Source organism: Setaria viridis, chromosome 2 (genome assembly GCF_005286985.2).
Source record: "Setaria viridis chromosome 2, Setaria_viridis_v4.0, whole genome shotgun sequence".
Taxonomy (NCBI): Eukaryota; Viridiplantae; Streptophyta; class Magnoliopsida; order Poales; family Poaceae; genus Setaria; species Setaria viridis.
In genome coordinates this window covers 44,448,564-44,464,494 of record NC_048264.2, presented here as the reverse complement: position 1 = coordinate 44,464,494, position 15,931 = coordinate 44,448,564, and the positions used below count along the sequence as shown (strand labels likewise).

The 15,931-nt window shown below is 48.1% G+C and overlaps 3 protein-coding genes across 4 annotated transcripts; 2 read left to right on the top strand and 1 right to left on the bottom strand.

Annotated features, from left to right (window-relative positions):
* Positions 1-3,717: 3,717 nt before the first annotated feature.
* Positions 3,718-5,467, bottom strand: LOC117843353 (putative F-box/FBD/LRR-repeat protein At4g00315). 2 transcript variants are annotated; one of them, XM_072291992.1, is made up of 3 exons: positions 4,931-5,466; positions 4,040-4,765; positions 3,718-3,951 (listed from the first exon to the last, which is right to left on the bottom strand). In XM_072291992.1, the coding sequence occupies exons 1-3, from the start codon at positions 4,976-4,978 to the stop codon at positions 3,868-3,870; spliced, it is 858 nt and encodes a 285-aa protein (XP_072148093.1). In that variant the 5' UTR covers positions 4,979-5,466; the 3' UTR covers positions 3,718-3,867. The 2 variants fall into 2 exon arrangements, with proteins under 2 accessions (XP_072148093.1, XP_034579823.1); XM_034723932.2 differs by having other exon boundaries at positions 3,718-4,765; positions 4,931-5,467.
* A 987-nt stretch (positions 5,468-6,454) lies between these two features.
* On the top strand, positions 6,455-7,687 carry LOC117844482 (patatin-like protein 1). The gene is made up of 3 exons (XM_034725177.1): positions 6,455-6,480; positions 6,913-6,941; positions 7,047-7,687. Exons 1-3 carry the CDS (start codon positions 6,455-6,457, stop codon positions 7,685-7,687), a joined length of 696 nt encoding a protein of 231 aa, XP_034581068.1.
* Positions 7,688-11,090: 3,403 nt separating this feature from the next.
* On the top strand, positions 11,091-14,762 carry LOC117845248 (patatin-like protein 1). The gene is made up of 5 exons (XM_034726214.2): positions 11,091-11,301; positions 11,426-11,604; positions 13,265-13,448; positions 13,787-13,951; positions 14,034-14,762. The coding sequence occupies exons 1-5, from the start codon at positions 11,161-11,163 to the stop codon at positions 14,601-14,603; spliced, it is 1,239 nt and encodes a 412-aa protein (XP_034582105.1). The 5' UTR covers positions 11,091-11,160; the 3' UTR covers positions 14,604-14,762.
* Positions 14,763-15,931: the final 1,169 nt, after the last annotated feature.

Below are 15,931 nucleotides of genomic sequence, written 5' to 3'. Positions count from 1 at the left end.
CATCCAGCTATCCTTCCCAGCCGGTGTTACCATCAGCCACGGTTGCTATCGCCGACAGCAGAGTAGCAGACACTCCATGTTCGATTCATTCAGTCCAGTCCATATTTCAATAACATGTATGTGCTTGAAATATGAAGATGGATTTTTCACACTTTGAACTTCTATCTTCTTAAATGAATCAGCAGTGCTCCTGCTTTATTTTTTTTAAAAAAAAAGAATTTTCACACGTACATGTGACTGCATGCCTGTACTACTGTCTACAAGCATAAAGAAGACCCGTAGCCATCTGATCACGTTAATTACCTAGTAAGCTTCATGGTTAGCAACAATTCTCCTTATAATAGTACTTGTAGTGATATCCAAATGGATCTCCAGCCTATGGCAAATACCCATAGCCATTGGAACAGCACATGGACAGCACATGGATTTGAAACATCCTGATATACACAATTGACAAGCACTTTGCGATAAATTGTGCGTATGCAAGATAGCTCTGGACAACCACATAACCTGATAGTCATAACTAAAAACTAAAATTGCAGCATGTTATCATTTACCTTTGGTCGATACTCAATACATAAGAGGGCTCAACTGCTTACCTTCCAAGTTATTTAAATGGTATGTGCCTTCTACTTGGTGATTCGATGCAAGCAATTTGGACTTTAGACAAACTGAGGACACCGATCACATCACTGGTGCACAAACTCTTAACGTATGTCTGGGCCAGTTAAGCTAAGCTCATGACCTAGTTTGCATAGGGTTTACATTTTAGAATATGGATCGCCTCACGCTTCAAAGGCAGCTAAGTCCAAGCTTATGCTGATCGTACAACAATTTCAACTTTGTCGTTTGGAGGACAAATGCTGCGAATCTTCTCATGCATGTCCTTTCGCCATGCCCATTCTAATACAGTGATGGACACCCGTTTCTCACACCTAGCACTGAGTTTGGTAAACAGCCTCACAAGTTCTACTTTGTCAGCTGCTGCTCCGTAGTCTCTTATTTCTGCTTCTTCTAGTGAATCCAACACAATGTTGTTTGTCGTACGATTCTCTAGCCGACTGCATGGGCATCCCGACCAAGACTTGCACGGATAATCATCCTGAAAATAAAAATAAAAACACAATTTATGACAAGAGGCACTCCATGACTCCACCACTATCTTGGAGATTGGATTTGTGAACGGACAATTTAATTTTTTTTGTAGAACCAGAGAATGCGAGAGACAAGAGTTTGATCCAACACACTTTCATTCATGAGCGAAGGTGGTTAAATACATGTACGAGAGCACCGATGGCTAACAAACTGGTGCTCAGTCAAGCCTACAAACTACTTCCTCCGTTCCAAATTGTAGATCATTTTACTTTTTTTAGGTTCATAGATATTATTATGCATCTAGATATAGTGTATATCTAGGTGTATAATAATATCTATGAATAAAAAAGTCAAAACGACGTACAATTTGGAACGGAGGGAGTAGGATCTAAGCCTTAGGAGACGTATACAAGAGGTACATTGTCAGTTTAACATTTTTATTTTTTTAATCACATATGCTTCAAGAATGATGCCCGCAGTTGCACAGCATTACCTCTTCCAGAAGTAAAAGTTAAGCCCATAATTGATGAACAGTCTTCAGATTTGAATCATTGTACGGTGTTACTAACTTGTTTGAAATTGGTCTAAGAAACATTATACAGCATATGACCTGAAACGAAAATGGATTAATTAGATGCACGTACCATACGAGAACGTAATTCCACCACAAGCTTTCTTAACCCAGCACATTTCCTGAGAAGATGTAGCACGGTTGGCTTACAGGCATGCTCTAATTCCAATCTTACCACAAATACCTCACACCAACATGGTCGTGGGTTGCGGCAAGGCGACCCATTATCACCGCTGCTCTTTGTTATTGCGATTGACCCGCTACAAAGGATCCTGCAATTGGCGACGAACATGAACATTTTTACCAAGCTTCGTGGAAGAGCGCCACTGTGTCGTATTTCAATGTATGCGGATGACGCGGCTGTGTTCATAGCACCAAGAAAAGGAATTTTGATGCGCTTGCTAGCATCCTGGAGTATTTCGGGGAAGCAACGGGTCTTAAAACAAACTTCCACAAATCGACTGCCATTCCCATTTGCTGTGAAGGTGTGCAATTAAGTGAGATACTACAAAATCTACCAGCAAGGAGGGGCGCCTTCCCGATAAAATATCTAGGACTACCGCTGTCCACAGTGCGATTAAAGGCGGTACATTTCTAACCTTTGCTGGACAAGATTGCAGAGTTAAATAGTTGGAGCGGAAAAAACATGTCGTCTGCTGGGAGACTAACCTTGGTGAAATCGGTCCTAACTGCTCAACCTGTTTACCTGCTGTCGGCCCTCAAAGCGCCTAAGGAAATAATGAGGGGTATTGATGCTAAACGAAGAAAATTCTTATGGGCGGGGACGGAGTAGCTCACAGGTGGTAAATGCAAAGTGAACTGGACGCGGACAGCAAGGCACAGGAAGGGAGGCGGACTTGGTGTACTGCACCTAGGAAAATTCTCCAGGGCCTTGCGATTACGGTGGTTTTGGCAGGACTGGATGAACGAAGGGCCATCATGGGGGACTCCTGATATCCCTTGCTCCCAAGCGGATCGCAAACTCTTTGCAGCGGCAACGCAAATCACAGTGGGAGACGGCAACAAGATATCGTTCTGGGACAGCGGCTGGGTAGATGGACAAAGGCCAAGGGACCTTGCACTGAACTTATATCATATCTCAAAAAGGAAGAACATAACACTTTGCGATGCGATCACAAACCACACTTGGATAAGAGATTTAAATCTTCTACATCAAGGGTTTACAGCCGCATACTTCATTGAGTACTATCGTCTATGGGTTGAGACCAACCGCCTCCATCTTACTCCAGGTGTCCCGAACACTATTACATGGAAATTCACGCAGAGCGGGAAATACAGTGCGCAGTCGGCCTACAGAGTGCAATTCATAGGATCCATGACAACTAACTTAGAACACCTAATCTGGAAAGCATGGGCGCCACCAAAGTGTAAATTCTTCAGCTGGTTGGTCATTCAAGATAGAATTTGGACAGCGGATAGACTCCAGCGTCGAGGATGGACCAGCAACCCAATTTGCGTTTTTTGCAGCACGGTCCAGGAGACTAGGTATCACCTTTTCACCGATTGCAGCTTTACACATCGAATCTAGGAAGGAATTAATACTTGAACGCATTGTCCCAACATTGATCCTAGCCACTAGGATAGGCACGAGTCTATACATAGTTGGTGGTCTGCTACTCTGGTTAGTCCGAGGGCCGGTGGGAAAGGGTTGCGAACCCTTATCATCCTTGCTCTATGGGAGATTTGGCTAGAGAGGAATCGAAGGGTCTTCCAACACAAAGAAATGACGCTTACCTAGATAACCGATGGCATCAAGAACCAAGCCACGATGTGGGTCGCTGCGGGAGTCAAACATTTGCAGGAACTCCTTCCGATCCCCCTTTTTTCTTAGTTTTAATTGACATAGCAGAGTTTTGGCTTTTTGGAGAGGCAAGTGTACATTGTGTATTGTGTATAGAACTTTTGTTTTTGACCCGTCGGATCTTCCTCTTTATTAATATATCAGCCGCTCTCCTACTGGCTCGTTTAAAAAAAAGTTTATTCGTGTACTCCAAAAATCTCTTGCACGCCCTGCAAAAACCACGCAAGAATAGGCATCACCGAAGGATCTTTTTTTTTATGAAAAATGGGACTCTGTTATTTTTACACACACACCCCTGTGTAATATGGACATCCAGCTCTAACTCTTTGACGTTGTTAAAATCTCAGCATCAGCTGCAACCCCCCGTAGTTTACTGCTATCACCAGCCGCTGAAGATGGTGCCCGGACTCTGTAAAATGATGGCGGCTTGGGTCGTAACCAGTGCTTGTCTTGCAGTTGACCTCTGAGAGTTTCGGTGCAGCAATGTGAAAGTCAGACACAGAGAGTGTATAAAATGTTTGGAGCTCCGGGGTTGCAATCTGAAGACAGACCTGGAATTGACTAGCAGTGATCTCGAGCCGCTCCAGCGAGTCAGAGCGTATGGAGGGAACATGAGCTCCATCCCGCAGTGTGATCCAATACAGCACAAGCTGCTTCAACCATGGGCAACGGGAGCACAAGACGTCTTCCAGTTCCTGGCCATCCACACAGACGTTTGCTACACCCAGGGTGGCCAGTGCCGAGAACACACCAGCAGGGGGCAGCCGGAACTGCATCATCGTCTGACTGCAGAGGGCCAAGAAGATAGCCGTAACCCTCTCACATAAGGGAAGCACGATCTCTTCTGCCTTGGCTTCATCCGTCGCCTTGGTGCAATAGGGGATGTCGAGCCGAAGCTCGCCTGCAAGGTGCAGCGAGGCGAAGTCCAGCCACGAAGAGACGCGGTCTGTTGGGATATCGGCGCGCCGCCACCACGACGAGTTGTGCTGCGGCGGCGTTTTGATCTCGAGGCGTCTGACGGTAGGCGCGGAGTGGGCGGCCAGCGTGGCGTCGACGGCGGCGTGCCCTTGTGCCGTGGACAGGGACAGCTCGGGGAGTTGGGCCCAGACGTCATGCCAGCGGCGGGCGAGGACGCTGGTGCGCGCCGCGTCGGCGGTGCCCGGGAGTCGGAGCAGGATGCTGTGGAGAAGGTGGTCCGGGAGGCCGCTGAAGTGATCCGTCCCGCTGCCCCGGCAGCCACCGGCGATGTCGCCCTCCGAGTCTGTGCCCATGGTGATCTGCAGGTGGTGCTGCTCGTCAGGGCGGGCGGCAATCCATTTGATCCACTAATTTTTTTAAGTTCGCATAAATTCCATTCAACGGGGGGAAATCGATTTTCGGAATTGGTGAACGAACTAAGATAAATCATTCCACGATACTAGAAACAGTACCTAATTACTGACCTTGTTCTCCTGTTCCTGCGCCTGACCCCTCTCTAACCTGCTCGGCATTATTGGCGGGCGGTGGCCGGCCTCTAGGGTTAGGTCGCGGGTACGCCGCCGCGTGCGCCAGAAGCGAGGGAGGAAGCACCAAGGGGCGTGGGTTGGGGGCGGCGACTGCGGCTGCGGCGTCGGCGAAGAAGGAGAGCGGTGGCATCGGCGAGAGGCGAATCGGGATTCGAGAGCGGCGGCGTCAGAAGTTCAGAACTTCGTTTCTGCTTGGGAGTGGGGAAGGTGTCAACATCCAGTGTTACCTGCCTTGCCCGAGTCTTCAGGCGCCACGGCGCCCGCCTAGCTCGCGCGCTCTGCGCCACGCGCCTGCACTAGATCAGGAGAGGCAGTCAGGGCTTATTTGGTTGAGGTGCTGGCAAACCTGCAGCGATCTCAGGCGTTCGATTTCGACCGCCTGGGTTGGATCGAGCTGCCCAGGCTGCTCCGCCCAGCTGAAACCGAACAAGCCCTTAGTGATCCACGTCCTTAATTCCTTATACATCCTTAATTCCTTATACATGTACAAGTTGTACATATATACATATACTTGAGATGAATACAACAAGATCTGTTGGCTCTCTATCCTCTTTCAGGATGGAAAAAATATCTGATTCATAGAAATAACAAGCTCGAAGATAGCTCAAACAAGTCATAGCTATATGCGCTTGTTTATATGGTAGTAAAGTGTAATAAGGATGAATTCACAACATGGAAGTATATTCCCTCCATCCCAGAAAGAATGAAACTCTCGCTTTTTGACGAGTTTTTCAAGTTTAATCAAATTTATAAAAAATCGCTATTTTAGCCTTGGCCAAGGCAACAGTATCAATTATTTATATTGTTGATCAAAGAAACTATTTTAGCCTTGGCCACGTTGCCGGTCATCGCTATGTTACCCCAAAATCATCCTAAAATCCAAGACAAGGTAAAAAAACCATTTTTAATAGTTGATGTTAATTTGAAAGTGAATGTTGCACACTCAAGGTACTCCAAAGTATGACCGTCGGAACATAATACTGACTGCTAGAGGTTTAGACTGATTATTTCCTTGACACTACATAATTTATTTGTTTAATATGAACATATGTCATATACTCCCTCCGTCCCAAAATATAACTATGTTTAGATTTTTTTCAAAGTCAAATTTTTCAACTTTGACTGCGAAAAATGATGTTAGTACATTTATCGTGAAACCAACTATTATAATATATAATTTTTTCTATTTAGAATAAATTATTTTTAGAGATATCTTTGATCAAAGTTAAAAACATGTGACTTTGAAGAAAACCTAAACATAACTATATTCTGGGAGGAAGGGAGTATATATACAAATTAAACTAGCTTGACAACTGGTGTGGAGGGAGCCTTCGATGAACCCCTTCTCAAGGATGTGTGCATCGGTGCAACAGTTGTACCAATTTATCCCCACCCCCACACACACGCGACTTCAGTCAAAGATTATTGGAAAAGGACTGGAGCAGCAGTATAATGTCATTGATGGCGGGGTATTTGCAAATGATCCAGTAAGTGTGCTTCATCACCGCCCCTACCAAAATATGTTAGGTGTTGTTTAAGCACTTTAGTAGCATCTAGCAGATACAGATTCGACTCTTTATGGGAGCAAATTAAATGGATCTGAAATAAAAAATTATTAAAAAAATAGGCAGGGGTTCCTTAAAACTTTGATAAAAAAATATGTTAGGTGTTGTTTGGATCCAAAACTAAACTTTAGTCATAAGATTTGAATGGCAATTAGAATAGCTAAATATAAACTAATTACTGGAGTAACTGTACATATAGTGATTAATTGGTGGTTGGATCCTTGATTAATCCATAATTAGTTCATGGTTAACCTATTATCACACCTAGAACTAAACTTTATAGCCTACTTATTTAGTCCATCCAAACAGCTCTTAGGCGTGTTTTATCGCTTTCAGATTTTGTTCCCCATGCAGAGAAGATTCTTGTGTTCTAAATAATTCTTGTAAATATTACCTACAACGCATGTAAATCGTACTTGCACGGTTAACATGTATACTACTAAACAATGAAAATAAACGTGTGTATTGCGCCTGTGTGTTCTATGCAGACTATGGTGACAACGAACGAGATATCAAAGAGGATAATCAGGCAGGACGGGTTCTTTCCCAAGGGTACACTACATCGCCAACGCACTACTCGAAGAAGCTCTGCGTGCTCTCCATCGGCACCGGCGTCACAAAGCACTCGTACTCCGCGAGTGATATGCAGTCGTGGGGCATCCTCAAGTGGCTGCATGATTCAGATTCAGGGAACGGGGGCTCGCCGCTGCTGGACCTGCTCATGTACTCCAGCGGGTCGGAGGTGGACTACGAGGCCGCGCTCCTCTACAAGACGCACGGGTGCGAGGACCAGTACCTGCGAATCCAGGAGGGCCACCTGGAGGACGCCGCCGCCGCTATGGACGACGCGTCGGAGGCCAGCATGGAGAGCCTGGTCCGGATCGGCAACGAGCTCCTCGCCAAGCCCCTGCAGAGGACGGACTGGGAGACGGGGCGGCCCTTGCCTGTCGTCGGCGCGGGCGCGGGCACCAACGCCGAAGCGCTCACGGAGCTCGCGAGGAAACTGCGCGACGAGAGGAGGCGCAGGCTCGGAGCACGGCGGACCACGCGGAAACGGCTTCTGGAGAAGGTGATCTCCGCCGGCGAGATTGATGTCTGCCAGGTCGAGGCCAAAATAAGAGCGTGCTAGCCCCTAGCCCGTCGCCGCCAGAGGAATAACAAGGCCCCGTTTGATTCTAGATTAAAGTCGAATGTTTACATACTAATTAGAAGTATTAAATATAAATTAATTAAAAAACAATTCTACGTACGGAGAATTAGCCTCCATCTATGTAATTAGTTTTATAATTAACTCATGTTCGGTCCTCCTAATTAGTCTCCGAAAATTCGATGTGACATGGACTAAACTTTAGCTTAAGAATTTAGCTCAAGAATCCAAACACCGCTTGTGAAAGCAAGGCAGCGAAGTTTCATAATCTAAAATAACATGTCACATCAGTAATTTTAATAACATACCACATCAGTAATTTTGCTGACCTAATAAGGTCATTAGAGGAGTTTCATCATATATGAGAGGAGTTTCATCACCATAAAACCCATCACACACAGTTACCTAGTTCTCAGACTTGTTAACTATACCATGAAACTATCACTACTACACAGTTACCTAGTTCTCAGACTTATTAACTGTGCCATGAAATTATCACTACTAAAAAACTGAACATTGGTTCTAGCCCACAGTACCGGTTGATTTTTGACCGGGTCTACCCAGAAGCCCCCGTGACCCCTTTACTACCAAGTGGGAGCTCCACCCGGTAGTAAAGGCACTCAAGCACATTAGTACCGAGTGGAGGTTCTACCTAGTATTAATGGGTGACCTTTAGTACCAGGTGGAGCTCCCACCTGGTACTAAAGGTCTCCCCGACCTTATTCATCCACTCCCCCGCCCAACCTGCGCCCTTATCCGTCTCCCTCCCTCTCTCACTCTCCCATCTACGCGCGGGGATGCGGCTGGCCCCAACTGCGCGTCCGCGGGGCCGGGCGAGATGGTGGTGGCCTGGCGGGAGAGTGGTGGGGCTGGACAAGGAGCGGCGGCGGGGGCTGGGCGGGAGGGGGGCGCGGCGGGAGGGTGGCGAGATGGTGACGGTCGGACAAGGAGCGGTGGCGGGGGCCTGGAGGGAGGTATGCGCGGTGGGCGGCGGGAGTCGGGCGGGAGGGGCACGCGACGGTGGGGCGACGAGCGGCGGGGTCAGGCGGGAGGGCAGTGGGGCTGGGCTCGAGCCGACGGGGCTCAAGCTTGGGCGGGTGATTTCCTTTTTTATTATTTCTTAATAACTGGTACTAAAGCCCCTCAGTAACGAACTACAATACCAGTTGTGAAACCGGTACTAAAGGGTTTCCAACCAGTACAGAAGACCATTTCTCTAGTAGTGTGTGCACTAAAACTAGCCTAAGAAACACTTTTATTGGTGCGTGTTTAAGAGTGTTTCCCTCTTCATGAATGTACCAAGCAACAATAAACTGAATCTACAATCGTTGGTGTACAAAATTATATTTTGGGTGGATGTTTTTGTAAGGTGAACATGTTGCCATTGGTTACGATCTCTTCTTCTCTATTTCTCGTACTCATTAACACAACATGCACAATTGAAAAAAAAGGTGATATATTGGGAGACTGCTTGGAGGTTCATTTGTTTTCCCAATTGCATTGAGCCAATGACAACAAATGAGAGCCCACCGGGCTAAGAACTACCGTGTGTTTGGTTCTGGGGTCAAAGTGGGTTGGGATGGGTTCGACCCACTTCGACTCATGTTTGGTTAGAGAAGAGATGGGTTGGGTTCGTCCAAGGTAGGGAATATTCCCTTAATGTCCGAGGTCATCCGGTCCTCCCAAAATGAAGGGATCATCCCGATCCAGTTGGACGGCGTCGTCGGTCCGTTTCTTGCGCTCGCCCGATGCCGCCTCCGCCCGCCCGACCCCGCTACCGCCATCCGCCGCCTGCCCTCCGCCGGCCTGCCCTTCGCTCGCCCGGCGCCCTCCCGCCACCGCCTGCCCCATGGATGCGGCCCCATGGCCGGCGGCGCAGCTCCTTTGACTCCGCGGCACCCCATGGCCGGGGCCCCTCAGGCCGGCGCGGGGAGGGAGCTGAGGCCGGCAGCGGGGGCGGGTTCAGGCTAGTGGTTGGGGAGCTCGGGCCGGCGCGACGGGGGGAGCTCAGGCCAGCAGCGGCGGGGCTTAGGCTGGCGCGGGGAGGGGGCTCAGCCCGGCATGGCGGGGAGCTGGGGAGGGAGGGGCGGCGCGCAAGTGGGGGCTAGCGGCGCAGGGAGCAGGGCGGGGAGGGGGGCTGATGCGTCGGTGGCCGGGGACCAGCCAGGGAGGAGCCGTGGAGGAGGATGGCTTGCGGGGAGGAGAGGAGGAAGAAGATGGAAGGGAGGGAAAAAAGAAGAAGAAGCTAACAGGTGGGCCCCACGACTGACAGGTGGGGCCCACAACTTACAGTGTTAAAAAGATATCCATGCCAACTCTCTCAACCTCTTCAACCAAACAATTCAACCCAACCCACATCGTCCAGAAACTAAACACCGCTAAGATTGATCGGGTGGTTTGGAGTTCAAGAGTTCGATTATAAATTAAATTCTGTGTAAACGGTCCAAACCGTGCCTATGGCTGTATATGGCCTGTTCGCTTCAGCTTATTCAGCCGACTTATCAGCCACCAAACAGTGTTTTCCTCTCACAATAAATTAGCCGTTTCAACTTTTTCAACCGGCTTATAAGCTGAAGCGAACAGGCCTGTAGTTTACTACTTTTTTAACGAAGGGACAACGTGGGGTTCCTGCTATTTCAGTTTCTGATTTCAACCCGTATCCCAGTTTCTGAAGGGACAACGCGGGGTTCCTGCCATCTCAGTTTGAGTCAAGTTGACTGATTGTTTATGGAGACTGCAGACTTTCATCTCTCATGGCCACACACCTGTTAAACTTCTCTTATTTCAACCCGTATGAGGTGTGTGCATGCATCATCTGTCATCTCTTCCCTTTCCTCACTTTTTTTTTTCTCCGCGTGTCTTGGTCTTTGTCGTCATTTACGTTCACCCAGTTGCAGTTCTAGTTAGAGACGACGGACATTCATGCAAGCAAGCAAGAAGCTACTGGGGTTGAAACATTCGACGGGGCACAATTGTATATAGCCCACGCAATCAAGGTAGCTACCCAAGGCGGCTACGCCATATTGTACTAGGTTAATTATACAGTAAAAATACATCAATACAATTCATTAATTCAAGCATGATATATTGATATTGACTCAAAGTTGACCTCTGTTCAAAAACCAAATTAAATTATCTAATCTCCCAGCATCATTTCGCGTTGGTGAGACGATGTGATATGTGAAAGCACGTGTTCGTTTGCTCGATCCGGAAGTTGACCTGGACTCGATCGGTCTCTTCAGAAGCCGGGTCCAATAATCCAGTAAGCATTTTCTATTGTTGTGGACTGCTATCACTGGAATAGCAAACTGCCAAAGACTTCCGAGATCTTCTTGGCCCTATATAAACCCATTCGAAGTACACCCGTAATCAATCATCAGTTCGATCACAACTAGAAAGAGAGAAACTTCCTGCTTTGTCTCTCATCATTCCTTGCTAGCTGATCCCTCTGAATAATGGCCAGCCTTACTTCGCCGACATTGCCGGTGCCGCCGCCGGCGGTGGGGAGGAGGGTGACGGTGCTGACCATCGACGGGGGCGGCATCAGAGGGCTCATCCCCGGCACGATCCTCGCCTTCCTTGAGAAAAAGCTCCAAGTGCGTGTGTCGTCAACGTACTATTGCTAGATGCTAGAGCACACATGAGTTGACATCAGAGAGTTTTGCGTACACGTGGGAATGGGGTTCACTGAAGACGCTAACACACTGCATGTAACTGCAGGAGCACGACGGGCCGGACGCACGGCTGGCCGACTACTTCGACTACATCGCCGGCACCAGCACCGGCGGCCTTATCACGGCGATGCTCGCCGCTCCGGGCAAGGACAAGCGCCCGCTCTTCTCGGCCAAGAAGATCAACGAGTTCTACACGGAGAACGGGCCACATATCTTTCCTCAAAGGTGAGATTAGTGACGGCAATTTAACCATGGGAAGAACGATCATGAAACTATACACGCACTAGTGCTTAATCCATCGATAATGTTATTCATGGACGGTGGGTGTGCACAATATATTAGTCCCACTGGTAAAAAATAATACTATTTCTTTTAGTTTTTCGGATGCAACTTTGACCAGTTTGTATATTGGAATATATTTATAAAATCTAATAAACTTGTAAGACCGTGAAAATATTTGCAAGGGATATCTCTCCGTTTCAAATTATACACGCTATATATCATAGATACATAAATTTTGATGTGAACATTGTTTTCTCCCCAAGGATACATGATGCTTCAGATTTTGGCTTATTTCCGATAGGTGCTGTGCTGATTTTCAATTATATAAGTATTCAACTCATTTTCGAAGCACGTTGCCAGAATTTGACACTACTAGAAAAATGACCTTCTCGTCCCGAAGGTTTGTACCGGTTAGCTTTAGACCCAGTACTAAAATTAGTACCAGTACTAATATTAGCACTAGTACCGAATCTAAGTTTGGGGTCCCCCGGAAGTCCTCTAGTACCGGGTGGAGCCGGGTCTCCACCGCAACACTTAGATTTTTCGCGTGGAATCACGCCGCCCGCCCCGACCCTCCCTTATCTGTTTCGCTCGGCGCTCCCTCATCCTCATCTCTCCTCTCTCTCTCTCTCTCTCTCTCTCTCTCTCTCTCTCTCTCTCTCTCCTGTCTAGCTTCCTCTCCTCCCTTCCTCTTCCTCACCGGCCGGCCCCTTCCTCTACCTCCCCTCCCCTCCCCACTCCGCTTGCCCCTCACCGGCGGTGAGGAGCAGCAGCGGGGTGAGGTGAGGTGGCGGCGGCGATGGCGGGCTGGGCGGGGCGGAGCGAGCGGGCGGCGGCGGGAGCAGCGGGGCGGACGAGCAGGCGGAGCGGTGGGGCGGAGCGGATGGTGGCGAAGGGATGGTGGAGGGCGGAGATTTGTGTGGTTATGCTGTTGTGCCTATGTGCAGGGGACGGCGGGGCCGGGTGGGGATTTTTATTTTTTTTTAATTTTTTAACACCCTCTAGTACCGGTTATTTTAACCGATAATAGAGGACCCTCCTCTAGTAACGGATTGCTAGTACCGATCGACCGGTACTAGAGGGGGGGGTTGGGACTAGAGCCACCTTTTCCAGTAGTGTGACTAGACCAAATAATTGAAAGTTAGATACCGGATAAATTCCTAAGTTCCATATATGTATGTAAAAATATAAATAAAGTAATAATGGGCAGAAGTTGATCCTCTCCTGGTTTATTCATTTTTTTCTACTGTTTCTACATTTTTTATTATTGTTTTGATTTCTGACAGCTCATTACCAACCTGTACCTTTAGATTATGGTCGTATGTGCCATATAAACAGTCGAACATATAATTACCAGCTATCCCAGTTGATGATTAGCACCAGAGGGCACAGATAAAGGGCTAAAATTAAATAGTCACTATTTCCTTAAAAAACCACTAGGTACAAGTGGCAATATGGTAGTGATCTTGACAAGATCAAACATTTATATTATTAGCTAATCAGAAATTCAGGACTAGTTATTATTTTTACGATAAAGAGGATTTGAAGTGATATATTGATATTGAGGCTTCAATTCCTCCCATCGATTATGGACGGATCGCAGGCCATGGCCAGAAGTTGTAAACACGTTGATTGAGATCAAGGGGCCGAAATACGACGGCAAGTTCCTACACTCCAAGATCCAGAGCCTCCTCGGCGCGACGAGGATGCATGATACCCTCACCAACATCGTCATCCCTACTTTCGACGTCAAGAACCTCCAACCCACCATCTTCTCCACTTTCGACGTAACGTGTTCTTGCATCAATATAATCCACATGCTCAGATTAATCCTAAGTACTCCATCAGTTTCAACTTATACTTTATTTTAGATTTGTTCTAAATCAAATTTGTTGTTTGACTTTGATCAAGTTAAAAAATTACTATATGGAATTAATTTCGTTAAATCCATCATTAAACATATCTTGATAATACTTTTATTTGGTTGACTTGGTCAATGTTAAAAAAGTTTGACGATAAGATAAAGGTGAACTATAATTTGGAATGGATGAAGTAACTGTGCATGTACAGTGTTATACCTCGTTAGAAGCTATCACAAACTATGCACGCCGCTGGACGCATGCAGGCTCAGACCATGCCTCTGAAGGACGCGCTCCTCTCGGACGTGTGCATCAGCACGTCGGCGGCGCCGACGTACCTTCCCGCCCACTTCTTCCAGACCAGGGACGAGGCCACCGGCAAGACCCGCGACTTCAACCTCATCGACGGCGGCGTCTCCGCCAACAATCCAGTGAGTACATTCTGCTGGACAGAAGAAGATAGAGAGTTATACTAAACTGCCTACGCGTTTATATCTCTGTTCGTTTCTGCAGACGTTGTTGACGATCAACCAGATCACCCGGAAGATGATCGTGGACAAGCAGGATCTCTTCCCGGGGGGCCCGAAGGACTACGACAAGTTCCTGGTGATCTCCATCGGGACCGGCTCGGCGAAGAACGCGGCGGTGTACACGGCCAAGGACGCCGCCGGGTGGGGCATCCTGTCGTGGCTCCACAGCAAGGACGGGTACACCCCCATCGTGGACATGTTCAGCTACTCCAGCGCCGCGCTCGTCGACTACAACGTCTCCATCCTCTTCCAGGCGCTCCGCAGCGAGAAGAACTACCTCCGCATCCAGGAGGATTCCCTCATGGGCGCGGCAGCGACCGTGGACGTGGCGACGAGGGAGAACATGGAGGAGCTGGTCCGGATCGGGGAGAGGATGCTGGCCAAGACGGTGAGCAGGGTGGACATGGAGACGGGCAAGCACGTGCCGGTGCTCGAGGAAGGGACCAACGCCGACGCGCTCGCCCGCTTCGCCGAAATGCTCTCCCAAGAAAGGAAGGCGAGGACGTCGTCGAGCTCGAGCCAAGGCAAGGCCAGGCAGCGTGTTGTGAATTGAGATCACGCTCATGCTGTTTATCAGTTATTACCTGTGGCTACCATACCAAATTGCATCCCCATCATAGTCACGTCTAGTGCGGGTGTGAGCCAGATTATTCAGCTATTTGGAATAAGATCGCCTAGTGGTTATGAAGGAAGATATTGTTTGTCTGCAGCAGTATTGCTTTGTTCAGGTTTTGAAGGTTTAGGCCTTGTTTAGTTCCCAATTTGGAAGTGGTAAAATTAACATTTTGCCATAAATGTGCAACTGTAGCGTTTCGTTTGTATTTGTGAATTATTGTCCAAATATTGACTAATTAGGCTTAAAAGATTCGTCTCGCAAAGTACAACAAAACTGTGCAATTAGTTTTTGATTTCGTCTACATTTAGTACTCCATGCATGTACCTCAAGTTTAATGTGATGGAGAATCTTTTTTTAACATAGTGTCAAAGCTGTGAGTTTGACCTTAGATTTGTGCGCGCGCGCGCTCTCGCGCGGGCCGGCACTGAAAGCCCACGCCGGTCCACAAGACGCCTCCAGTGAGGGCGCCCGTGGTTCGACGCCTGTTTTCTTGACCAATGCGCTCGCACGGACAGTGTACCCCGGCGCACGGCCGATGCACGGAGCATCAGCAGAAACCCGAGCGATCTCCGTGTTGCCCCCTAATCCCCGAACCGTCCTGGCACGACATTCAACGCCGGCGGCCGGCCGGCGACGGGCGGCCTCCCCACCCGCACGGCCCAAAATCGTCAAAGGCGGCGTAAATGCAACGAGCGAGACGCACTGCGAGGTGCGACCGTGCGAGCGCTCGCGCGATCAGAACCCCCCCCCCCCCCCACCCCCCCCCCCCCCAAAAAAAAAAAAGAACTCGCCAACACTGCAAATTCCTGCCTCTGCTCCGTTGCATAATACTCCACCTACTAGCTAACCCAATCTCATACCAATTATTGCATATCAAGTATAGCAAAGTTTAGCAACAAATTTACCAAACACCCTTGCTAAACTATAGTTGCTAAACATTAGCCCTTTAGTAACTGTTTGGTTGTTAAACCTTGCTAAACTTGGGGCTGGACACTCTTTGCCCCTCATTATTGCTTGTCTGTACTCTCTCTCTCCCCCCCTCGCATTAAATAAGGGCAGACAGATCTTTCTACACCTCATTAAATGATGTTTAGCCCATGGATCCAAACAGTCATGGCTAAAGTTTAGCAACTTAAGTTTAGCAAAATTTAGCTGCTAAAGTTTAGCCAACGGATCCAAACAGGCCCTTAGTATAATTGTTATGAGTACGCCTGAATAGTCTAAAAAGTGTCCCAAGATATTATAGTAAATGTCTCAAACTATGT